The sequence below is a fragment of the Astyanax mexicanus genome, chromosome 12 (assembly GCF_023375975.1).
Source record: "Astyanax mexicanus isolate ESR-SI-001 chromosome 12, AstMex3_surface, whole genome shotgun sequence".
Taxonomy (NCBI): domain Eukaryota; kingdom Metazoa; phylum Chordata; class Actinopteri; order Characiformes; family Acestrorhamphidae; genus Astyanax; species Astyanax mexicanus.
This window is the reverse complement of record NC_064419.1, coordinates 25,698,974-25,722,867: the sequence shown is the minus strand read 5'-3', so window position 1 is coordinate 25,722,867 and position 23,894 is coordinate 25,698,974. Positions and strand designations below refer to the sequence as shown.

The 23,894-nt window shown below is 41.8% G+C and overlaps 2 protein-coding genes and 4 long non-coding RNA genes across 24 annotated transcripts in view; 3 read left to right on the top strand and 3 right to left on the bottom strand.

Moving 5' to 3' along the window:
• LOC125806170 (nascent polypeptide-associated complex subunit alpha, muscle-specific form-like) overlaps positions 1-23,894 on the bottom strand; it is a 116,535-nt gene that overhangs the window by 28,214 nt on the left and 64,427 nt on the right. For 17 of the 18 annotated variants that reach the window (XM_049486110.1, XM_049486108.1, XM_049486109.1 and 14 more), the window contains one exon: positions 16,091-17,788. In XM_049486110.1, the coding sequence (XP_049342067.1) occupies positions 16,091-17,788 (1,698 nt within the window). Of the gene's footprint in view, positions 1-16,090; positions 18,644-23,894 lie in introns of all 18 variants that reach the window. The other variant, XM_049486123.1, reaches the window with a different exon arrangement.
• On the top strand, positions 544-1,798 carry LOC125806181 (uncharacterized). The gene is made up of 4 exons (XR_007441471.1): positions 544-723; positions 800-864; positions 942-1,004; positions 1,533-1,798. It is a non-coding gene; the product is annotated as an uncharacterized LOC125806181 (long non-coding RNA).
• On the top strand, positions 4,958-6,349 carry LOC125806186 (uncharacterized). Its single transcript, XR_007441477.1, has 3 exons — positions 4,958-5,331; positions 5,405-5,469; positions 5,546-6,349. It is a non-coding gene; the product is annotated as an uncharacterized LOC125806186 (long non-coding RNA).
• On the bottom strand, positions 8,213-10,368 carry LOC125806188 (uncharacterized). Its single transcript, XR_007441479.1, has 3 exons — positions 10,070-10,368; positions 9,073-9,157; positions 8,213-8,366 (listed from the first exon to the last, which is right to left on the bottom strand). It is a non-coding gene; the product is annotated as an uncharacterized LOC125806188 (long non-coding RNA).
• On the bottom strand, positions 12,328-15,415 carry LOC125806174 (zona pellucida sperm-binding protein 3-like). Of its 2 annotated transcripts, XM_049486132.1 has the most exons (9): positions 15,392-15,415; positions 14,211-14,770; positions 14,015-14,133; positions 13,821-13,924; positions 13,358-13,535; positions 13,143-13,260; positions 12,957-13,042; positions 12,788-12,879; positions 12,328-12,448 (listed from the first exon to the last, which is right to left on the bottom strand). In XM_049486132.1, the coding sequence occupies exons 2-9, from the start codon at positions 14,673-14,675 to the stop codon at positions 12,378-12,380; spliced, it is 1,233 nt and encodes a 410-aa protein (XP_049342089.1). In that variant the 5' UTR covers positions 14,676-14,770; positions 15,392-15,415; the 3' UTR covers positions 12,328-12,377. The 2 variants fall into 2 exon arrangements, with proteins under 2 accessions (XP_049342089.1, XP_049342087.1); XM_049486130.1 differs by lacking the exon at positions 15,392-15,415 and having other exon boundaries at positions 14,211-14,881.
• LOC125806177 (uncharacterized) lies at positions 20,020-21,211 on the top strand. The gene is made up of 4 exons (XR_007441467.1): positions 20,020-20,109; positions 20,186-20,250; positions 20,328-20,390; positions 20,946-21,211. It is a non-coding gene; the product is annotated as an uncharacterized LOC125806177 (long non-coding RNA).

Here is a 23,894-nt window from a genome sequence, read left to right as displayed (position 1 = left end):
CCATTTGCCTGAATGTGACAAATCTGCATCAGCCAATAGAACTGCCCCAAGCACTAATAAACTGACTTGTAATAACCACATGACCATGCCCTTCTGCCCAACACAGAACTTACCCTTGTGTTTTTGCTTCGGCCATTTTGTAGAGAACACAGGAACATGGCTCCACCCCTTACCACATTAACGTTTGGTTGGAGACAGGTGAGGTTAATTATGGTGCGGGGGGAGAAATTAGTTGGGTGGGCCTTATATGTTTAACTGCATGCCCTCTTTTTCAGAAGGTAATGAGTTTAAAGGACAGAAAACCCAATTTTGTTTGGCAAATATGTGTGGCAGGATGAGTATTTTGTTTTTTGTAGCTTGGAAGCATTTGGGCTAAATCAAGCTCTGGGTCATAAAAACATATTGCTCATTTGTTTATTTGGAAATTGACAGTATTTCTCTACTTTAACTGATGTGTTTTCTTTAAACATTTCGTGAGTCTGTTTTCCTCCCTTGTCAGCCTGCTGTGGGCAGTGTAATTCCTGTGTGCCTAATTACAATCTATCAGTTTCGAGTGCTTTTAGTTAATTGGCTGGGTAATCCTACCTGGGGCTATATTTAGGCCAGGTGGCTGCTACCTGTGGCACCCCCTCTGTTGTTCTCACCCCCTTCCTTGGTGTGCTGCTTTGCGAGGGCTGCAGCTTGGTGTGGCTTGGTGTGGCTGGGAATTCTCACAAGCGTGCGGTAGGCTGAAGTTTTGCTTCTTGGAGTTTTCTCTGACTAATCCTGGCACTAAAAAGTTTCTCCTACTCCATTTCAGAGCTGAGACTTGTGAGGTGAGATTGTTCCGGTGGTTTATGCCATGCTCAAAGGTTCCAGTCAGTGGTAGGTTCTAACTCCCTATCATTCTGATTCTCATTCTATAAATTCCTCAGTGGGTTAAATCCGGTTTGTATCTCTAGTGTGAAATACACTGGAAGCATTGTGACTTTCCCTGCTGTCTGACGTGGAGAAGTGAAGCCTTGGTGGGTATGAGTGAGCTCCCATACACTTATTTTTAGTAAAACTGTGGTTCTAACATTCACAATTCAGCTCTTCCTGTGTGTGTGATCACCTGTTCCCCTCCTCGCTGATGCTCCTCCCCCTGCAATAGTGCTATTTTTTTTTCTCTTTTCTTTTTCTTTTTTGTTCTACTCCTTGCACGTTAATGTTTTTTTTATGTATATATATATATATATATAATTAGATAGTCATGGTTTGTGAGCGGCCTCTGGTGAGCAGCAGCGATTTTATTTATTTATTTATTTATTTATTTATTTATTTTGTTCTCTTGAACGCGCGTTGCACGTGACTCAGCGCATGGTTTGTGTGTCTGTAGTGTTGGTTTTCCTATACTTCCCGTGCTCTGAATTGCGCGCTGTTGCGGGAGAGAACCTGTATGGTCCGTAAGCGTGGTTACTTCTTATTATTGTTGGTTTATATTAGTTTACTGATGTTGGTGTTTGTTTTGTTTGTTTGGTTAAATTGTTTTCTCCTTTTTTGTTTCTGAACAGGAGCAGTGAGCGGTGACAGGCTGCTGAGGTGGTAAAGTCTAACTGGGGTTTTCTAAGTGGTGTTTGTGTGCTGTGTATTGGGGACTCCTCTCGCCTGCAGTCAGCACTGTTCAGTGTGCTCCAGCCCGGTTCAGGTTTTGTTTTTTGGTTGTTTGTGTGATTGTGTTTTTTTTTATTATTATTTCTTTTTTTGTTAATTAAATTTATTTTGAATTATTGTGATTTTTGTTAAAATATAATTATTAAAATTTGAATTTTAAATAGAACCCTCTCAGACCTTGTGAATTGAACCTGTGACCTATTTTTTGATTTGGTAGACTAGAATTTGGTTTTGGGTAATTTTTCTTAAATCCTGGGTTGTCCAGGTGGCGTAGTTGGCTACTAATTAATTTATTTATTTGATTTATTAATTTAAGATTATAAATAACTGTCCTATACCTTACACTTGCCACTATGTATTACACTGACTTCTCGGTGTTTTATAAAGCACAGAGTAGAATTGAGAACCCTAGTTGTTTTAGAGAGCCGAAGCTTTGTCCTGAGTGAGGCGGGGCTTACTAATTAAATACACTCGGCTTATAGTGTTATAACAGTCTTTATTTTTATTTTTTTTTTTTGGATCATTTAAGGATCTTATGAAGTTATTTTGTACGCTTAAACAAACCACATGAGTGTTCAAACTTCCTTTTGGTCAAACCCATAGGCTGTATAACCAGTCAAAAAACAAAGCCTACCCACTTCCTATATCAAACTCCCTTTACAAAAGAGGGAGCCCATATGTGAGTGCTCAATACATAGAGGTGACTGGAGCTAAAAGGCTAAAAACTGTGATTAAAAAAGTGTCCAACTACTTGTAGAGGATATTCCTATGATTTCAGAAAGTACAATAAAATATTTTCTTAAAAAGCAATTAAAACGTCTGCCTGTTGCAATGTTTTTCTCAAGCAACACTTTAACCAGTAAAGGTGCTAGCATCACTGCTACTGTGACTTAAGTGGTTAGTGAGCTGATTCTGGAGAAACAAATAGAGGTTTATAACTGGAGTTTAAAAGCTTAAAAAGCAGGAGGACCAGAAGGGTGGTTTTTTTTTTTTTTTTTTTTTTTTTTTTGGCTTTCCTAGTCATGTCACATCGTTTTCAGTCACCTGACCCACCCCATACAGATTGGCACATACACACGTACACACGTTTAACATTGTTTAAAGTAAAAAAATAAATAAATACACTATCTTTTCACACTTTTTAAACCCAGGACTCCCTGAGAAACAAATCCTCATCCTGATGGTTCTGTGTTGAAAAAAATGAGTACATTTAACAGCATAAAAATGATCAAACATATATCAACATTTTGGACTCACTCTGCAGAGCCTTCTAGTGGTTAGCGACACTCGGAGCACATTCTCAAGTGGGTATATTTGGAGTCAAATTTTTGTAATCAAAATTTTAGCTAATATACAGTTTAAATATATTTGTTTACTTCAGTAAATTTTGCATTTCATTTGTAAATCAAGTGAACAGAGCCTGGAGCAAGAGTGGAGAGGAACAAAGTCCATGCTGCTTGAAGTCTAGTGTAAAGTTTTCACAGTGATGGTTTGGAGCTGCTTTCACATTTTTACTCCCATATTTTCACTTAGTTTTAGATTAATTATTATGTCGTAGTCATGGTGAGAGCCAGCATAGAATTATTAGGCATGAAGTAGGAATCCCCTGGACAAGTTGGAGGTAGTCCATCACAAAACCCATATCCCCAAGCAGTGCAGCGCACACATGCTACCTGTTGTAATACCCTGCCTCCCTTACCTTAAACAGAGTTTAAAAAGTGTAAAAAACACATCTGCTTATATGAATCAAAGCTCACCTTATAGTCTCTTAGAACAACATCTGTGGAGTTACCTTTAATTACAAATAAACCTTTCTTTTCTGTACTACTGTTTATTATTAGTTACATCCAAGTACAGGTGACTTTACAACCTAAATATGTTACTCCACTTTACATTTACTGTTAGAAAAAAATATGCGTGCATATTTGAAAATAATAATAATAAAATAATAGATGTTATTATTATTATTATTATTATTATTATGTATTGGCGTGTCAATTCTGTTGTATATTTGTATATTTACATTTACGCCACATTTTGTCGACTAAAAGTACTTATGATGGTGGTCTTTTACGTAAAAGAATGTAACCTTATGTTTCATAGAGATTTTTGGCAGATGTTAATATAAACGTTAGATGACCCAAACCTTCTGTTAGTTTCATGAGCTTTTACTAAAGGACCAGATATATTCAATTAGTAAATCTAAGGGATTTTAACAGGTAAACTCAATAAATGAGTGTTTATTAGCTGATGAGCTGGATCCGGTGAAAACACAAAATTTCAGTGCAGTGATCAGGGAGAAGAAACTGCTTTAAACTACCAACATAAAGTATTGTACTGAAATATGGCTACTACACCCAGCTTCTAGCGAACTAGTTAAGCTAGCTAAAATATTTTTTAATTTTCCTTAATTAACAGTAATCCTGCAGTCATAGTCTACAAGTAACAATGACTATCACAAGCTCACAGTGGGTTTGATCTGTGGGTTTTGATTCGTTTATTTTTAACCAGCTATCAGAAATAGGCTCCGTTACCTTCTTTTAACGTCAGCTCGCTGCGCCCCGCTGCTAAATCTAAAAAAGAAAACTTTACAAATCCTTTACAGCGAGGGGGGTCTTCCCCACTCTCCTCCGCAAAACAAGCGAGCTGATTTTTGATTCTGTTTCTATTAAGAGGCGGGACTCTTTTCCTGAACCGGTTCCGTGATTGGCCCAAAGAGATTTCCCATTTACACAGCATTCTGTCTACTCATTAAAAACACAGCTGAGCTGAGAGAAACGATTCGCTCCTGGCGACGCCCCTGTTCTCCTGCGGTATCATTTTTGGGGGGGGGACAAATCCACCTGTTTCTGATATTGGGTGGGACATGTCCCCCCCCATCCCCCCCGGTTCCTACGCCTATGACTCCATGACTCCACAACACTCGCCAACCATCCATCTACTTTATTACTGCATGCCACAACAGCACAAATATGATGTAAAACTAGGGGGTTTAAGCAATGGTACATTTCTATACAGTTTAGAATCTCAATTAGGTCAACATACTAGATCACATTAAAGGTGTGACAAAGTTAGTTTCCAGCCAGATTCCTTCCCAAATGATTAATTCCTGATTAGCTATTATCTAGGACTCTAAATGCAAAAAATGCATCCAGCATTAAAGAGACAAATTCTTGAATGAGCTTCTTCTGCTTTACTGAACAGCTGAACACGTTTGGAGGAGAACACTAACTGCCAATTATGTCCCATTAATGAATAATACGCCTGGTTAACACTGAGTGACTGATGAGAAGGGATGGTCTATGTGTGGCAGGATGGGTGTTTTTGTCTGGTCATCTGTAAGCATTTGGGCTAAATAAAGCTCTGTGTTAGAATATTAGTGATTTGCTTACTTTTTCTACTTTAACTGACGTGGGTTGTTTACAAACATCCAGCAAATCTTTCCCTTTTTGTCAGCCGGCTGTGGGTGGTGTAATTCCTGCGTGCCTAATTCTAATATATGGGTTGATTGCCTTTAGTTCATTGGCTGAATAATCTGACCTGGGACTATATGTAGGCCAGGTGGCTGTTACCTGGGACACACCCTCTGTGGTTCCCACCCCCCTTCCTCGGCGTGCTGCTGGGCGAGGTCTGCAGTTTGGCGTTTGGTGTGGCTGGGTGAATGCTCTCCTTTGTCTTGGGAATTCTCCCAAGCGTGCGGTAGGCTCAGTTTGTTTTTCACTGTTTTCTCTGATTAATCCTGGTGCTGAGTGTTTCTCCTGCTCAATTTCAGTGCTGAGGCATTTGTGAGGAGATTGCTCCGGTGGTTTATGCCACGTGCAAAGGTTTCCGTCTGTGGTAGGTTATAATTTCCTTTCACTGACTTTGATGCTATAATAAACCCTCAGTGGGTTAATCTGGTTTATATCTTTAGTGTGAAGCTACGAGAAGTGTTGTGACTTTCCCGCTGTCTGCCGTGGAGAAGTGAAGCCTTGGAAGCTGGGGTGGTGGAGTACGGGGAGTGTCCAATACAGCTCTACCCGTGTGTGTGTGAGATCACCTGTGTCCCCCTCTTCGCGGAGGCTCCTCCCCCTGCATTAGTGCTTTTTTTTTTTTTTTTTTAGGCTTTGTGGTTCTTTTCTATTTTTCCCTTTGCTTATTTTTGTTATATTTTGTGTTAATTGTTTTGTATGTCCAGACTCAATCCTGGTGTGTGTGCTGCCTCCGGTGAGCTGTAGCGGACTGGTTTGCTTTTTTTTTTTTTCTGAACGCGCGCTGCATGTGACTCAGCGCGCTGTGTGTGTGTGTGTCTGTGTATGTGTTACTATACTTCCTGGGTCCTGAGTTGCGCGCTGCTGCGGGAGGGAAAGCCTGTATGGTCAGTAAGCGTGATTTATTTCTTTATGTTGCCGGGCTGTGTATGGTTTAGTTGTGTTGGTATAATTGTTTATTTGAGTTAATTTGTTTTTGTTTTCTTTTGTGTCCGAACAGGAGCTGGAAGCGGTGACAGGCTGCTGAGGTGTTGAAGTCTAACTGGGTGTGCTTAGTGGTGTTTGTGTGCTGTGTAGTGGGGACTCCTCTCACCTGCAGTTAGCACTGGTCACAGTGTGCTCCAGCCCTGTTCAGGTTTTGTTTTTGATTTTTAGTGTTTGTGTTTCTTTTTGTATTTATTTATTGATTTATTGGTTTTGTTTTTTTGTAATATTTGATATTTATTAAAAGTTATATTTTTAAGTAACCCTGTCTCAGACCATGTGACTTGAACCTGTGTGACCTTAATTCAATTGGTAGATTAAAACTTGGGTTTTGGGGTCATTCTTTTAATTCCTGGGTTGTCCAGGTGGCGTAGTTGGCTACCAATTTAGTTATTTATTGGGTTCATCCATTTAAGAGCATAAATAACTACCCCCATACCGTACTGTACTTGCCACATATGCATTTTCTCATTTCCTTCTTCCCCTCCTTTACTCCTTTATCCCATTAGTACCCTTCGACCTCCTGTAGGCCCTATCTGAAAATGTTTGTTTATTTTTACCTTTAATTTCTATTACTTTTGTAATACACTACTGTAAGTCGCTTTGGACAAAAGTGTCTGCCAAATGTAATGTAATGCATTCTGCTATACCTTCTGATAACATGTATTTGGTGTTGAAAAAACAAGCAAACAAACAAAATAAAACATCAAACCTTCAATACCTGAATTGGCTATGCTAGGTTTATGTGGTACCCTGTGATGAATTGGCCCTTTTCAGGGTTCAAAACCTTTTGTGACCCTCACTTGCAGACAAATGTTGATGCAAATGTGATACATTTTCAATACCATTTAACCAAAAATGCAGAACTTGAAGTGTTTACTCTTATGTCTGAGACCTTTCACACACTTCTGAGGTAGTCTGACATGCCTTGACATTTCCAGGGAAAAACAAAAAACAAAAAGAAAAACGTACTTAACATAATGTGTTCCCAATATCCTACACAGGCATAAAAAGGATAAAATCTATTATTTGATCAAATGTACTCCAAACACAAAAACAATAAAAAAACAACAATTATTTTTAAAGGTGCTGATATAATTTAAGGAAAAAACACACTGTAAACAATTGTGAGCTCTAAATTGTAAACATGGGTGTTGGCTACCTATTGGTAATTTGACTCAAGTGACTAAGAAATGCCTCTTGTTGCTTATGCTTCTCTCACAGTGACCTAAACATATTTACAGCTGTACTATAGGTGCATCTCAATAAATGACACTCTATATATACTATATAGATTTATTACAGAGTGATCAATTCCTCACATTTCTTTCTTTTATTAATGATGGTTATGGCTTAAAGCTAATGCAAATGCTAAGGTCAGTGTCTCAGAAAATGTGAATATTTTATAAAAACAATTTATATTTTTGCTGGAAAATGAAATCTATGTAAGGACCCCTCTGAGGGCCAGAACTACCAGTGAGTTAAGAATCCCTGCTTTACAACTAACTTAGTAGATTGTATGAGTTTTTATGCCTGTAAATTGTCTTAGGACTAGATGTTACAAAGGTTGTGCAAGTTACACAGTTCCCCTGTGTAAATTCTAACCATAATTTGGTTATTTAAAGAAAGTTATCTCTCACGACTCACTGATAAATCTTACATCAAAAGGGGAAAAGCTACAAAAAGAGGCCTTAAATCACTCTTGTCCTCAAAAGAAATACATAATGGTTGGCTCTATCCACTGCAAAAACAGCATACTGAGAACTTCCCAGAAGCACAAGCTAGTCAGGAGCACCATCTGCTGGCAGCTTCACAAACTTACAACAGAGTTTCTTGTGGAAAATACATACTTACACTGTAAAAACCCAATTTAACATAAGTTTGAATGATTATTTATATCAAAAAGATTGAGCAAAAATCTGAGCAACAAAACATTTAGTTGAGTGTAGTACTGTTGAAATGTTTACGGCCGCTTAAACAAAAACATTTATTTCCATGCTTGGACACAAGCCTAAGTGGGGTTCCTGCGATGGTTTCCATCCTGCAGTCCAAGAAGAACCTCACGCAGGGTCCCACTGCTTGTACAAAACTGACTTGTAGAGGATCTGAAGTTCATTTGGGCAGCACAGCAGGTCATTGAGGGTTTAGTAACTCCAGTAAGGCACTGTTCTTCAGGCAAAGGTCTGAAGGTAAGCGTGATCTTTTATCCTTCATGCTTCTCAAGGCAGGACAGTTCATCACCAACAACTCGCACACGTCCACGTGACCCTGCTCAGCAGCCTGTATACAAGTGAACACACAAATACATTACCAGTCAAAAATGTAATACACCTCTTCTCATTTTATTTAATTTTCTTTGAGAAGATCTACACTCTTGGTACTTTCTCAACACCTTGAAGGAGTTCCAGGAGGTGCTGAACAATATCACCCATCTCAGTTAATCAGGTTTAGATCAGGAGATTGTTAAGGACAAACATTTTCTTTTTGTTTATTTTAATACATTTTAATACAATTTAATAAAATTTTAATACAATTAATCCATGTTTTTAACATTCATCTACAATGTAGAAAATAAAAAGAAAAACTAATGTATGGCTAATACTGTATAACAATAGTTTAAAATCTATTTATTTTGCAGGTATGCATAAATGCATAGACTTATATTTCACATTTGGAGGTTTGGTACACAACAGTAATGGAAACAGTTTCCGCATTAAGATCTATGTATTCTATGTGTTTTGTGTAAGACTATCCAGGATCTTGTGGCCTTTTCTACAGTAGTTTGGGACAAAATGCTCAATTTTGTAGCAGCCAGGTGAATATTTCATCCATATTTCTTTTTCAAATTTGTGTGGGCATTTCACATTCTTTGATCCACAGTGTGAACAGAAGGCATTATCACCCACAGTGGACAGCGCAGTGAGTGGTAATGATTGTGACCGGCTGCAACTGGCAACAACTGATTCTACAGATGACTTTTTTATACCTTATGCAGTTTGAGAATTAGCACGGGCCCCCTGGTCCAGGAGCAGCTCACATACTGACTGGTGTCCCGCTCGACTGGCGTAGTGCTGCAAGACAGAGCAAAGATAAAGGTGTGTTAAAGCCCAGAGCATTGTTGGGATGTCAGAAAGGCTTTTAAAGATATACGGATATTATTTGGTGGGAGCCCACAGACGATACAGGGCAAAACAATAATGAAAATAAAAACAAATAAAACACATTTATGACAACAAAGAGATCTAATATCATGAATTTTAAAATAAAAAAGGGAAATAAATACAAATGTTTTGATTGTAATGTTGCAGCTTTTTCTATTCTTGTTTAATAACTGTCTTTTTACATTTTAAAAACACAAACATACCTGGAACCCAAATTATTGTCAATAGTTCTAACCTACTGTTTTTAAAGTTTATTTTAAAATATTTTTTTCATCGTATCAATCGATTAAAAAATGTCATCCGATTCATCACAACAGTATTCTGTGATAAACTGCACTTGTTCTTCCTACGACACAAGTTTTTAATATCTATATTTAAATCTAAATAAAATAATGTAAGATGTAAGAAATTTATATTGGTGGTGTCATTTTCAGTAAAGAAAAAGCTTCTTATCTGTGAAGTAAGTGTTTATTAGCTCAGTTAAACACCAGCATTACAATAAATACAAACAGCAATTTTACAAAAAAAAACAAAAAAACAGAGCTTTTAAAGCCGTTTTCCTTTAAACATCTCCTCATGTCTCCTCAGCTGCATTTAATAGAGATATATTTAGTTCTCACCATATGAACACCTGGTTTGGTAAATCAAGTCTTACTGATGTTAAATCAGGTGAGCTGCTGATAGAACTGAACATGTGCTGGCTGAGGAGCATCCAGGAGAAATTTTTGGTTGTGAGTATTTCTAAATTTAGAACGTAATTGGCTGAGTATAAAAGGGCTTTTTAATGGAACGTGCAGTGCAGACGTAGTAAACTAATGTTACCTTTATCCTGATTACTGCCTCTCCGCTGGGGTCGCGATGCCAGGCGGACCTAGTTTCCACCGTAGTCAACAAGTGCTGCTGTTTTTTTATACCATTTTTATATCAGCCTGCTTGGTTATGACAGGAAAATAAAATGAGTGGTCGAGCTAAAACAACAAAAAGGAACGAGAGAGAGAGAACTTAACTGCTTCAGCACCTAGGGGATAATGCACAGACACTACATTTTTCACTCCAGAAAAAAAAAACTGTGCGTTGGATGAGGGTGGGGCAGGAGGAAGTTACGGAGGAAGTTGGGGTCAAACTTGGTGGCATCATTAATTTGCATTAAAAAACTATAATAACGCGTTACTGATTCCAAATTATTTTGCGTGCATTACCGCTTTAACATTGACAGCCCTCTTTTTTTCTTGTACAGAAACTTTTAAGCCCTGGCCCCCAAACGTTGCACTACAACACTCACATGCTGTTTTTACTGTTAAAATGTGCCATCTACAGGCGGCCGCATGTATGTTCAGCCAGTATTTAAGGTGTGACGGAAATCTGAATAAGACACTGGCGAATAAGAAAGCGTCGTGAGTGTATTGCTCACCAAAGCAGTGTATCTGGCGATCAGCCAATCCAGCTAAAAGATTCACCAAAACCATAATAAATGTATCTCTTATCATATGTATAAAATGCTTAAGATTATTTATTCACACAGACATGTTGTAGGCTCAAATGAACTTTTTTTTTAGCTTCTGAATGGTGTTAAGGAAAGAAAGAGCAGAAGTTGAACGTTTTGTCTTTTTAATAGTACCTGATTTTCTTTTTTACGTGTGTGGTGATGGCATTTCAAAAGCAGTGTCTGAATAATGCAGAGTAGGAGGATTAAAGATACTCTTTTTTACCATCTCTGTCTTAAAAGGATATGAATAACCAATAATCATAGACATTTAAACATACCAGCAATGACTAATTGAGCTGAGGTGGTGGACAGATGCAGAGGCCACGAGAGGGCAACACGATCTGGCGTAAAAAGAAGACGATGCAGTGCATCACTTTGGCCTGTTTTTGACCTGTCCGTAGCGACACATGCATGTTCAACTCAAACAGCTTCCCCTTCTGTGCTTGCTGCCAAGCGCAATGTCCATAACCTAGTGTTTCCCGTGGCAGAAATAATCAGCTGAGTAACGGCTGGTGTGTTCGTTCAGCAAGGACGGTCCATTCCACAGACTTCTGGCCTCGCTTTAGTTCAAAACACACGCACTGAAAACCACAGGGGAAACACCCAGACAGAAATGTGGAAATATTGGCTTCGATGAAAGTCTAAGCTACTTTGAACACACTCGTATAGTCATCCTTACAATTCCCAAAGATTTTTGTGGCAGTTTACCAGATTTAGGGGCTCATTGAACACCCACGTCCAGTCGCCAAACATTTTACTCCATTTGAGTCAATGTAGGACACTGTTTGGGCACAACTCCATTACAGACTGCAAGACTGGAACTAGACAGTCCTGAGGAAGAGTTTAAGAGTTCATTTAGCACTTGCAACAGCCCTTTCCGCTTTAGCAGGTGGATGAACTCTGGAAGTGGCTCAGCAGGCTAGTTTTCCACATGAGTGGAACGCTGATGCACAAGCTGTGAGGAAATCTAAGGTGCCTTGAACCCTTCTGGATAAAATCTAAGTGTTGCAATTGACAGATTGAGACAAGTGTCAAACAGTTGCAATATTTAACATGGTGAGTTTCTGAATATTACAGAGAAATACTGGTAAAATGTTTAGATCAAATATTTCAAGCCAACTTGCTGGAGCAATGGGCACAAACTTTTTATGAAATGGGGACCAAACAAACCAGTAGGGTGGCCTTAAACCACATTGTTGAGTCATTATACTACAGTCTTGGGTTGCTCTCGCATGCATGCCACTTACAAAGCAAAACTGTTTGGACAGATGTCCAATAAGGACCGCATTAAAACACACCTGATTCACGAACGATCTCTTTAAAAACGGTGCAGAGTGGCTTTAAAGCCAGGAAACTACTATTCAGGGCAATGTGCTTCCACAATAAAGACTGAAACATTACATTAGAAGAGGTAGACAAATATGATGTGTATGACTTTTGAACTGAAATGGTCTCAATGGAAAAAAGTTTTGTTTTTGGAGAAGCGGTCACTTAAATTCCACAGAAATCTATTGTGTTGGGTACTGCAAAGAAGCTTAACCAACCAGCTGTGTAGCAGAGCCCATCCAGGCCTGGAATAAAGGCAAGAGACAGATTCAAATTTCCCCATATTTATTTATAAAAATTTTAAGAAACACTATTGACTCATTGCAACAAGTGGTCATCATCCTCAACCAAGATGGGGCCCAAAGAGACTTCCGTTTCAAAATACTGATCTGTAAAACAAAGTTGCAAACAAACGAATTAGACTTTGTTCCTTCACAAAAACATGTTAGAACAAGGTCCCTCAAACCTGGTCATTGAAGCTCACTTTCCTGCACATTTTAGGAGTGATTGCCACCAACATTAGTTTAAAAACAATGGCCTTTTACGAGCAGGTAAACTAGTTGAACCAAACTAGTTTGAACCTGGGAAAGTGGATTTCAAGGACCAGGGTTAAGAAATGCTGGGTCTGTTTCCCCAGACATTCCTCCCATTAGACAGCCTTGAGTTTGGACTGAGGTTTAACCTTAGGCATCATGCTTTTTGAGAAGCATAGGTCAAGGCAAGCATACCTTCTTCAGTGTGCACACTTCTCCCCTTCCTGGAGACACATTCTCCATCACAACAGTTACAATTCTGGTCATTACCATCTGCAGCAGCCCACCTACGTAGAGCAAACACACAGCAGCTTTAGTACAAACTGAAACAAAGGCATCATAACAGTATTATTTTGAGGCATACCCATTGGTCTCAAAGGAGCAAGCTTTGTGTTCAGCATCAGTCTTCCGTAAAGTTGTAGAGGCTTTCAGGAAACATGTGATGTACAGCTACAAAAAACAAAAAAAAAACAAAGTTAATGTTGTTCAGGTAGTTTGTAAAATGGCAGCATTAAAAACAAATGCTCCAACGTAACCAAGTCTTCCATACCATACTACTGTTGGTTTGTTCAAATCTGAACACTTCCAACTGAAACTGCAGCTTATCATCTTGAACCCGTTTCATAAATTCAGAGTTGGAGCCCGTTATCTTGGCATCAACCAAGCATCTAAAAATATAAATAAAGAAATAAATAGAAAAAAGGAGGAGATGTTGGTGGTTGGTTTCTACATGCACTCGTCTAGGCTAGTAAAAGCAATACTCACCCATGGTTCTCAATAAATGTGTATCTGGGAACAGCATTAATGTCAGGAACTGCAGTTGCCACACAGTGGTCCACAAATACACGGAGAGGTACATGGTTAAACTGGGTCAAAGATGCCTCAATCTTCATGAACTCGCCAAGGAAGTATTGATTCGATGGTCTCTCATACTGCCAGTCATCTACAAGCAACAAGTTAAAGGCCATGTTCAGACTGCAAATAAAACTAAAAAAAAAAAAAAAATTTAAATCAGATCTGTGACTGTCTGCACTGTTATTTATAAGTGATCAGACCAGATTTGCATACAAGTCAATAACTAAGCTTCCTTGATCCCTGTACTCTGAATCTGAAGTTACATACATTGCAAGTGCTGCAAAGACATTGGAATCCAATTTGAGCTTCCAGAGAGTTAAGATATGGCTGTTTAGACTTTAGAAAAAGTTTGAGAATTTTCACAAATACAAACCAGTCATGAGCTTCATGGTGAAGACCAAATGCTCTTCCGCTGCCACTGTAGAGGAATACGGCACCCATGTAGGGGACACAGCAATACTGCTCACATTGTGCTTCCTAAAACAAAAGAAATTCCAAGTTAAGGCTCCAAGCAAAGCAGTTAAGAAAAAGGAAACCACTGTAGCTAGTCCATCTTAAGAAGCTTACCTTGAGTAGTGACAATCAATCTGAACATTGACTCTTCCTGTTCGGACAATTGAAGTACCAACCAGAGGTTCAGAGCGGTAGAGGAGGTGAAAGCTGTAGATAAGGTAATCTTCCGTCATCTGAAATAGCAATATTGCATTAGTAGAGCAGGGACCTGCACAACAATTAAAACTAAGAAATTCATAACTCAACTTACCGTTAGTACACTACCACAAGCCTGGAGTTCAGAGTTAAAGATGAGCACTCGGGCTGCAGAGTCCAGTCCTGATGCTGCACAGCCTCCAAGCGTCAGAGAACTAGGGTTTACGAGCATACCATTTCCAAAGAAATCTTGCTTCACCTCCACATGCACCATACTCTCCCCACATGCAGCAGCCACACTGTTGACTGGGGTAGGCTGCCGCAAGTTAAACTGCACCGGAAATTGCTTAGGCCTTTCTGGAGCTTTGGGAAACCGCCACAGTAACTTCTTTAAGGGTTCAGTGGGTAAATGGACTTGCAATTGGGGGGGCTTCAGAGGATCTGGATACAGCATGGGATTAGGTGCTTGAGCAGAAGACAGTCCTGGAGACTGAGCAGAAGTCTCACCTAGACTCCAAAGCGAGGCCTGAGGTGAAGTCAAGAGCACATCACTTGGACTACTTGTCAGGTCAGGGCTCATGCCGGATGCTGGACCTGTGCTTGGACCACTTGGCAGCTGAGGATTCTGGGCAGGCACTGCCACAAGACTGGGATAATAATAGGCAGGCCCCGAGCCTGTGCTTGGATCACTCAATTGTGGAAGACTCTGGAAAGGCACAGACGCAGGATATGGATCCTGGACAGGCAGCAGTACTGTACTTGGACCACTTGGCAACTGAGGATTCTGGGCAGGCATTGGCTCAAGACTGGGATAATTATAGGCAGGGCCTGAGCCTGTGCTTTGATCCTGTAATTGTGGAAGACTCTGGAAAGGCACAGGACGTGGATCCTGAGCAGGCAGCACTGAACTTGGACCACTTGGCAGCTGAAGATTCTGGGCAGGCACTGGCACAAGACTGGAGTCATAGGCAGGCCACGATCCTATGCTTGGATCCTGTAATTGTGGAAGACTCTGGAAAGGCACAGGCACAGATGCAGGATGTGGATCCTGGGCAGGCAGCAGTACTGAACTTGGACCACTTGGCAGCTGAGGATTCTGGGCAGGCACTGGCACAAGACTCAGGTCAGAGGCAGGCCATGATCCCGTGCTTGGATCCTGTAACTGTGGAAGACTCTGGAACGGCACAGGACGTGGATCCTGGGCAGGCAGCAGTACTGTACTTGGACCACTTGGCAGCTGAGGATTCTGGGCAGGCACTGGCTCAAGACTGGGATAATAATAGGCAGGCCCCGAGCCTGTGCTTTGATCATGTAATTGTGGAAGACTCTGGAAAGGCACAGGCACAGATGCAGGATGTGGATCCTGGGCAGGCAGCAGTACTGAACTTGGACCACTTGGCAGCTGAGGATTCTGGGCAGGCACTGCCACAAGGCTAGGATCATAAGCAGGCCCAGAGCCTGTGCTTGGATCCTGTAATTGTGGAAGACTCTGGAAAGGCACAGGACGTGGATCCTGGGCAGGCAGCAGTACTGTACTTGGACCACTTGGCAGCTGAGGATTCTGGGCAGGCACTGGCTCAAGACTGGGATAATAATAGGCAGGCCCCGAGCCTGTGCTTTGATCATGTAATTGTGGAAGACTCTGGAAAGGCACAGGCACAGATGCAGGATGTGGATCCTGGGCAGGCAGCAGTACTGAACTTGGACCACTTGGCAGCTGAGGATTCTGGGCAGGCACTGCCACAAGGCTAGGATCGTAAGCAGGCCCAGAGCCTGTGCTTGGATCCTGTAATTGTGGAAGACTCTGGAAAGGCACAGGACGTGGATCCTGGGCAGGCAGCAGAACTGTACTTGGACCACTTGGCAGCTGAGGATTCTGGGCAGGCATTGGCACAACACTGGGATCATAGGCAGGCCATGATCCTGTGCTTGGATCACTCAATTGTGGAAGACTCTGGAAAGGCACAGGATGTGGATCCTGGGCAGGCAGAGAACCTGAACTTGGACCACTTGGCAGCTGAGGATTCTGGGCAGGCACTGGCACGAGGCTAGGATCATAGGCAGGCCCAGAGTCTGTACTTGGATCACTCAATTGTGGAAGACTCTGGAAAGGCACAGGACGTGGATCCTGAGCAGACTGCAATACTGAACTTGGACCACTTGGCAGCTGAGGATTCTGGGCAGGCATTGGCACAACACTGGGATCATAGGCAGGCCATGATCCTGTGCTTGGATCACTCAATTGTGGAAGACTCTGGAAAGGCACAGACGCAGGATATGGATCCTGGACAGGCAGCAGTACTGTACTTGGACCACTTGGCAACTGAGGATTCTGGGCAGGCATTGGCTCAAGACTGGGATAATTATAGGCAGGGCCTGAGCCTGTGCTTTGATCCTGTAATTGTGGAAGACTCTGGAAAGGCACAGGACGTGGATCCTGAGCAGGCAGCACTGAACTTGGACCACTTGGCAGCTGAAGATTCTGGGCAGGCACTGGCACAAGACTGGAGTCATAGGCAGGCCACGATCCTATGCTTGGATCCTGTAATTGTGGAAGACTCTGGAAAGGCACAGGCACAGATGCAGGATGTGGATCCTGGGCAGGCAGCAGTACTGAACTTGGACCACTTGGCAGCTGAGGATTCTGGGCAGGCACTGGCACAAGACTCAGGTCAGAGGCAGGCCATGATCCCGTGCTTGGATCCTGTAACTGTGGAAGACTCTGGAAAGGCACAGGCACAGATGCAGGATGTGGATCCTGGACAGGGAGCAGTACTGTACTTGGACCACTTGGCAACTGAGGATTCTGGGCAGGCACTGGCTCAAGACTGGGATAATAATAGGCAGGCCCAGAGCCTGTGCTTGGATCACTCAATTGTGGAAGACTCTGGAAAGGCACAGACACAGGATATGGATCCTGGACAGGGAGCAGTACTGTACTTGGACCACTTGGCAACTGAGGATTCTGGGCAGGCACTGGCTCAAGACTGGGATAATAATAGGCAGGCCCAGAGCCTGTGCTTGGATCACTCAATTGTGGAAGACTCTGGAAAGGCACAGACGCAGGATTTGGATCCTGGACAGGCAGCAGTACTGTACTTGGACCACTTGGCAACTGAGGATTCTGGGCAGGCACTGGCTCAAGACTGGGATAATAGGCAGGCCCCAAGCCTGTGCTTTGATCCTGTAATTGTGGAAGACTCTGGAAAGGCACAGGACGTAGATCCTGGGCAGGCAGCAGTACTGTACTTGGACCACTTGGCAGCTGAGGATTCTGGGCAGGCACTGGCACGAGGCTAGGATAATAGGCAGGCCCCAAGCCTGTGCTTTGATCCTGTAATTGTGGAAGACTCTGGAAAGGCACAGGACGTAGATCCTGGGCAGGCAGCAGTACTGTACTTGGACCACTTGGCAGCTGAGGATTCTGGGCAGGCATTGGCACAACACTGGGATCATAGGCAGGCCATGATCCTGTGCTTGGATCACTCAATTGTGGAAGACTCTGGAAAGGCACAGGATGTGGATCCTGGGCAGGCAGAGAACCTGAACTTGGACCACTTGGCAGCTGAGGATTCTGGGCAGGCACTGGCACGAGGCTAGGATCATAGGCAGGGCCTGAGCCTGGGCTTGGATCACTCAATTGTGGAAGACTCTGGAAAGGCACAGGACGTGGATCCTGAGCAGCCTGCAGCACTGAACTTGGACCACTTGGCAGCTGAGGATTCTGGGCAGGCACTGGCACGAGGCTAGGATCATAGGCAGGCCCAGAGCCTGTGCTTGGATCACTCAATTGTGGAAGACTCTGGAAAGGCACAGACGCAGGATATGGATCCTGGACAGGCAGCAGTACTGTACTTGGACCACTTGGCAACTGAGGATTCTGGGCAGGCACTGGCTCAAGACTGGGATAATAATAGGCAGGCCCCGAGCCTATGCTTTGATCCTGTAATTGTGGAAGACTCTGGAAAGGCACAGGCACAGATGCAGGATGTGGATCCTGGGCAGGCAGCAGTACTGAACTTGGACCACTTGGCAGCTGAGGATTCTGGGCAGGCACTGGCACGAGGCTAGGATCATAAGCAGGCCCAGAGCCTGTGCTTGGATCACTCAATTGTGGAAGACTCTGGAAAGGCACAGGACGTGGATCCTGGGCAGCCTGCAGCAGTGAACTTGGACCACTTGGCAGCTGAGGATTCTGGGCAGGCATTGGCACAACACTGGGATCATAGGCAGGCCCAGAGCCTGTGCTTGGATCACTCAATTGTGGAAGACCCTGGAAAGGCACAGGACGTGGATCCTGGGCAGGGAGCAGTACTGTACTTGGACCACTTGGCAACTGAGGATTCTGGGCAGGCATTGGCACAAGTCTGGGATCATAGGCAGGCCCAGAGCCTGTGCTTGGATCACTCAATTGTGGAAGACTCTGGAAAGGCACAGATGCAGAATATGGATCCTGGACAGGCAGCAGTACTGTACTTGGACCACTTGACAGCTGAGGATTCTGGGCAGGCATTGGCACAAGACTGGGATCATAGGCAGGCCCAGAGCCTGTGCTTGGATCACTCAATTGTGGAAGACTCTGGAAAGGCACAGGCACAGATGCAGGATGTGGCTCCTGGGCAGGCAGAAGTACTGAACTTGGACCACTTGGCAGCTGAGGATTCTGGGCAGGCCCCAGCCCTGTGCTTAGATCACTCAGCAATGGAAAATTTTGGGGAGGCACTGGTACAGGTGTGTAAACTGGATCCGGGGCATGCTGCACTACTGCATTTGGACCACTTGGCAGTGAAAGATTCTGGGCAGGCACCAACAAAGAACTCTGAACTGGAATCCAGACTGGCACATTGTTTAGGCTGCTCCTTTCTGCAGGAGCTCGGACAGGCACTGGCAGAGGACTTGGATCAGATTCCTGGACTGGTGCCAACACAGGTTCTGGCACAGGAGTCTGAACTAGATTCCAGGCTGGTGGGTTTGGACCACTTACCAGAGACGGAAGCTCAGGAGAAGCAGACACAGGATCCTGAGCAGGATGCCTTCCTGGGGATTGCACATAATACTCTGCAAGGTGTTGTTTACGATCCTGAAGAGGATTCTGCTCTCGTTTGTACCCACGATTTACATCTGATTTCTCACGAAAGCCCCAACGATAGAACGTTACTGGAGGTTGAGGCATGTTCAAGAACCTGTTCGGCTCAATCCTACCATAGCCCCAAGGAGTCTTTCTGGAGTCATAAGGGGAAGAAGCTTGCACTTGGTTTTGTGAGTAATACGTTCCAGGAGACCAAGGAGACCGAGGATTTAGCCATTTGCCTGAATGTGACAAATCTGCATCAGCCAATAGAACTGCCCCAAGCACTAATAAACTGACTTGTAATAACCACATGACCATGCCCTTCTGCCCAACACAGAACTTACCCTTGTGTTTTTGCTTCGGCCATTTTGTAGAGAACACAGGAACATGGCTCCACCCCTTACCACATTAACGTTTGGTTGGAGACAGGTGAGGTTAATTATGGTGCGGGGGAGAAATTAGTTGGGTGGGCCTTATATGTTTAACTGCATGCCCTCTTTTTCAGAAGGTAAGGAGTTCAAAGGACAGAAAACCCAATCTTGTTTGGCAAATATGTGTGGCAGGATGAGTATTTTGTTTTTTGTAGCTTGGAAGCATTTGGGCTAAATCAAGCTCTGGGTCATAAAAACATATTGCTCATTTGTTTATTTGGAAATTGACAGTATTTCTCTACTTTAACTGATGTGTTTTCTTTAAACATTTCGTGAGTCTGTTTTCCTCCCTTGTCAGCCTGCTGTGGGCAGTGTAATTCCTGTGTGCCTAATTACAATCTATCAGTTTCGAGTGCTTTTAGTTAATTGGCTGGGTAATCCTACCTGGGGCTATATTTAGGCCAGGTGGCTGCTACCTGTGGCACCCCCTCTGTTGTTCTCACCCCCTTCCTTGGTGTGCTGCTTTGCGAGGGCTGCAGCTTGGTGTGGCTGGGAATTCTCACAAGCGTGCGGTAGGCTGAAGTTTTGCTTCTTGGAGTTTTCTCTGACTAATCCTGGCACTAAAAAGTTTCTCCTACTCCATTTCAGAGCTGAGACTTGTGAGGTGAGATTGTTCCGGTGGTTTATGCCATGCTCAAAGGTTCCAGTCAGTGGTAGGTTCTAACTCCCTATCATTCTGATTCTCATTCTATAAATTCCTCAGTGGGTTAAATCCGGTTTGTATCTCTAGTGTGAAATACACTGGAAGCATTGTGACTTTCCCTGCTGTCTGACGTGGAGAAGTGAAGCCTTGGTGGGTATGAGTGAGCTCCCATACACTTATTTTTAGTAAAACTGTGGTTCTAACATTCACAATTCAGCTCTTCCTGTGTGTGTGATCACCTGTTCCCCTCCTCGCTGATGCTCCTCCCCCTGCAATAGTGCTATTTTTTTTTCTCTTTTCTTTTTCTTTTTTGTTCTACTCCTTGCACGTTAATGTTTTTTTTTATGTGTATATATATATATATATATAATTAGATAGTCATGGTTTGTGAGCGGCCTCTGGTGAGCAGCAGCGATTTTATTTACTTATTTATTTATTTATTTATTTATTTATTTATTTATTTATTTATTTATTTTGTTCTCTTGAACGCGCGTTGCACGTGACTCAGCGCATGGTTTGTGTGTCTGTAGTGTTGGTTTTCCTATACTTCCCGTGCTCTGAATTGCGCGCTGTTGCGGGAGAGAACCTGTATGGTCCGTAAGCGTGGTTACTTCTTATTATTGTTGGTTTATATTAGTTTACTGATGTTGGTGTTTGTTTTGTTTGTTTGGTTAAATTGTTTTCTCCTTTTTTGTTTCTGAACAGGAGCAGTGAGCGGTGACAGGCTGCTGAGGTGGTAAAGTCTAACTGGGGTTTTCTAAGTGGTGTTTGTGTGCTGTGTATTGGGGACTCCTCTCGCCTGCAGTCAGCACTGTTCAGTGTGCTCCAGCCCGGTTCAGGTTTTGTTTTTTGGTTGTTTGTGTGATTGTGTTTTTTTTTATTATTATTTCTTTTTTTGTTAATTAAATTTATTTTGAATTATTGTGATTTTTGTTAAAATATAATTATTAAAATTTGAATTTTAAATAGAACCCTCTCAGACCTTGTGAATTGAACCTGTGACCTATTTTTTGATTTGGTAGACTAGAATTTGGTTTTGGGTAATTTTTCTTAAATCCTGGGTTGTCCAGGTGGCGTAGTTGGCTACTAATTAATTTATTTATTTGATTTATTAATTTAAGATTATAAATAACTGTCCTATACCTTACACTTGCCACTATGTATTACACTGACTTCTCGGTGTTTTATAAAGCACAGAGTAGAATTGAGAACCCTAGTTGTTTTAGAGAGCCGAAGCTTTGTCCTGAGTGAGGCGGGGCTTACTAATTAAATACACTCGGCTTATAGTGTTATAACAGTCTTTATTTTTATTTTTTTTTTTTGGATCATTTAAGGATCTTATGAAGTTATTTTGTACGCTTAAACAAACCACATGAGTGTTCAAACTTCCTTTTGGTCAAACCCATAGGCTGTATAACCAGTCAAAAAACAAAGCCTACCCACTTCCTATATCAAACTCCCTTTACAAAAGAGGGAGCCCATATGTGAGTGCTCAATACATAGAGGTGACTGGAGCTAAAAGGCTAAAAACTGTGATTAAAAAAGTGTCCAACTACTTGTAGAGGATATTCCTATGATTTCAGAAAGTACAATAAAATATTTTCTTAAAAAGCAATTAAAACGTCTGCCTGTTGCAATGTTTTTCTCAAGCAACACTTTAACCAGTAAAGGTGCTAGCATCACTGCTACTGTGACTTAAGTGGTTAGTGAGCTGATTCTGGAGAAACAAATAGAGGTTTATAACTGGAGTTTAAAAGCTTAAAAAGCAGGAGGACCAGAAGGGTGGTTTTTTTTTTTTTTTTTTTTTTTTTTTGGCTTTCCTAGTCATGTCACATCGTTTTCAGTCACCTGACCCACCCCATACAGATTGGCACATACACACGTACACACGTTTAACATTGTTTAAAGTAAAAAAATAAATAAATACACTATCTTTTCACACTTTTTAAACCCAGGACTCCCTGAGAAACAAATCCTCATCCTGATGGTTCTGTGTTGAAAAAAATGAGTACATTTAACAGCATAAAAATGATCAAACATATATCAACATTTTGGACTCACTCTGCAGAGCCTTCTAGTGGTTAGCGACACTCGGAGCACATTCTCAAGTGGGTATATTTGGAGTCAAATTTTTGTAATCAAAATTTTAGCTAATATACAGTTTAAATATATTTGTTTACTTCAGTAAATTTTGCATTTCATTTGTAAATCAAGTGAACAGAGCCTGGAGCAAGAGTGGAGAGGAACAAAGTCCATGCTGCTTGAAGTCTAGTGTAAAGTTTTCACAGTGATGGTTTGGAGCTGCTTTCACATTTTTACTCCCATATTTTCACTTAGTTTTAGATTAATTATTATGTCGTAGTCATGGTGAGAGCCAGCATAGAATTATTAGGCATGAAGTAGGAATCCCCTGGACAAGTTGGAGGTAGTCCATCACAAAACCCATATCCCCAAGCAGTGCAGCGCACACATGCTACCTGTTGTAATACCCTGCCTCCCTTACCTTAAACAGAGTTTAAAAAGTGTAAAAAACACATCTGCTTATATGAATCAAAGCTCACCTTATAGTCTCTTAGAACAACATCTGTGGAGTTACCTTTAATTACAAATAAACCTTTCTTTTCTGTACTACTGTTTATTATTAGTTACATCCAAGTACAGGTGACTTTACAACCTAAATATGTTACTCCACTTTACATTTACTGTTAGAAAAAAATATGCGTGCATATTTGAAAATAATAATAATAAAATAATAGATGTTATTATTATTATTATTATTATGTATTGGCGTGTCAATTCTGTTGTATATTTGTATATTTACATTTACGCCACATTTTGTCGACTAAAAGTACTTATGATGGTGGTCTTTTACGTAAAAGAATGTAACCTTATGTTTCATAGAGATTTTTGGCAGATGTTAATATAAACGTTAGATGACCCAAACCTTCTGTTAGTTTCATGAGCTTTTACTAAAGGACCAGATATATTCAATTAGTAAATCTAAGGGATTTTAACAGGTAAACTCAATAAATGAGTGTTTATTAGCTGATGAGCTGGATCCGGTGAAAACACAAAATTTCAGTGCAGTGATCAGGGAGAAGAAACTGCTTTAAACTACCAACATAAAGTATTGTACTGAAATATGGCTACTACACCCAGCTTCTAGCGAACTAGTTAAGCTAGCTAAAATATTTTTAAATTTTCCTTAATTAACAGTAATCCTGCAGTCATAGTCTACAAGTAACAATGACTATCACAAGCTCACAGTGGGTTTGATCTGTGGGTTTTGATTCGTTTATTTTTAACCAGCTATCAGAAATAGGCTCCGTTACCTTCTTTTAACGTCAGCTCGCTGCGCCCCGCTGCTAAATCTAAAAAAGAAAACTTTACAAATCCTTTACAGCGAGGGGGGTCTTCCCCACTCTCCTCCGCAAAACAAGCGAGCTGATTTTTGATTCTGTTTCTATTAAGAGGCGGGACTCTTTTCCTGAACCGGTTCCGTGATTGGCCCAAAGAGATTTCCCATTTACACAGCATTCTGTCTACTCATTAAAAACACAACTGAGCTGAGAGAAACGATTCGCTCCTGGCGACGCCCCTGTTCTCCTGCGGTATCATTTTTTGGGGGGGACAAATCCACCTGTTTCTGATATT

Bases quoted from the DNA above. Each gene is read 5' to 3' on its own strand.
- LOC125806174 (XM_049486132.1), bottom strand. From the start codon at position 14,675: ATGAGCCCTGACCTGACAAGTAGTCCAAGTGATGTGCTCTTGACTTCA. The intron at 13,925-14,014 runs GTAAGCTTCTTA...CTTTTGTTTTAG, and splicing joins ATTGATTGTCACTACTCAAG to GAAGCACAATGTGAGCAGTA. The intron at 13,261-13,357 runs GTGAGTATTGCT...TTATATTTTTAG, and splicing joins ACATTTATTGAGAACCATGG to ATGCTTGGTTGATGCCAAGA.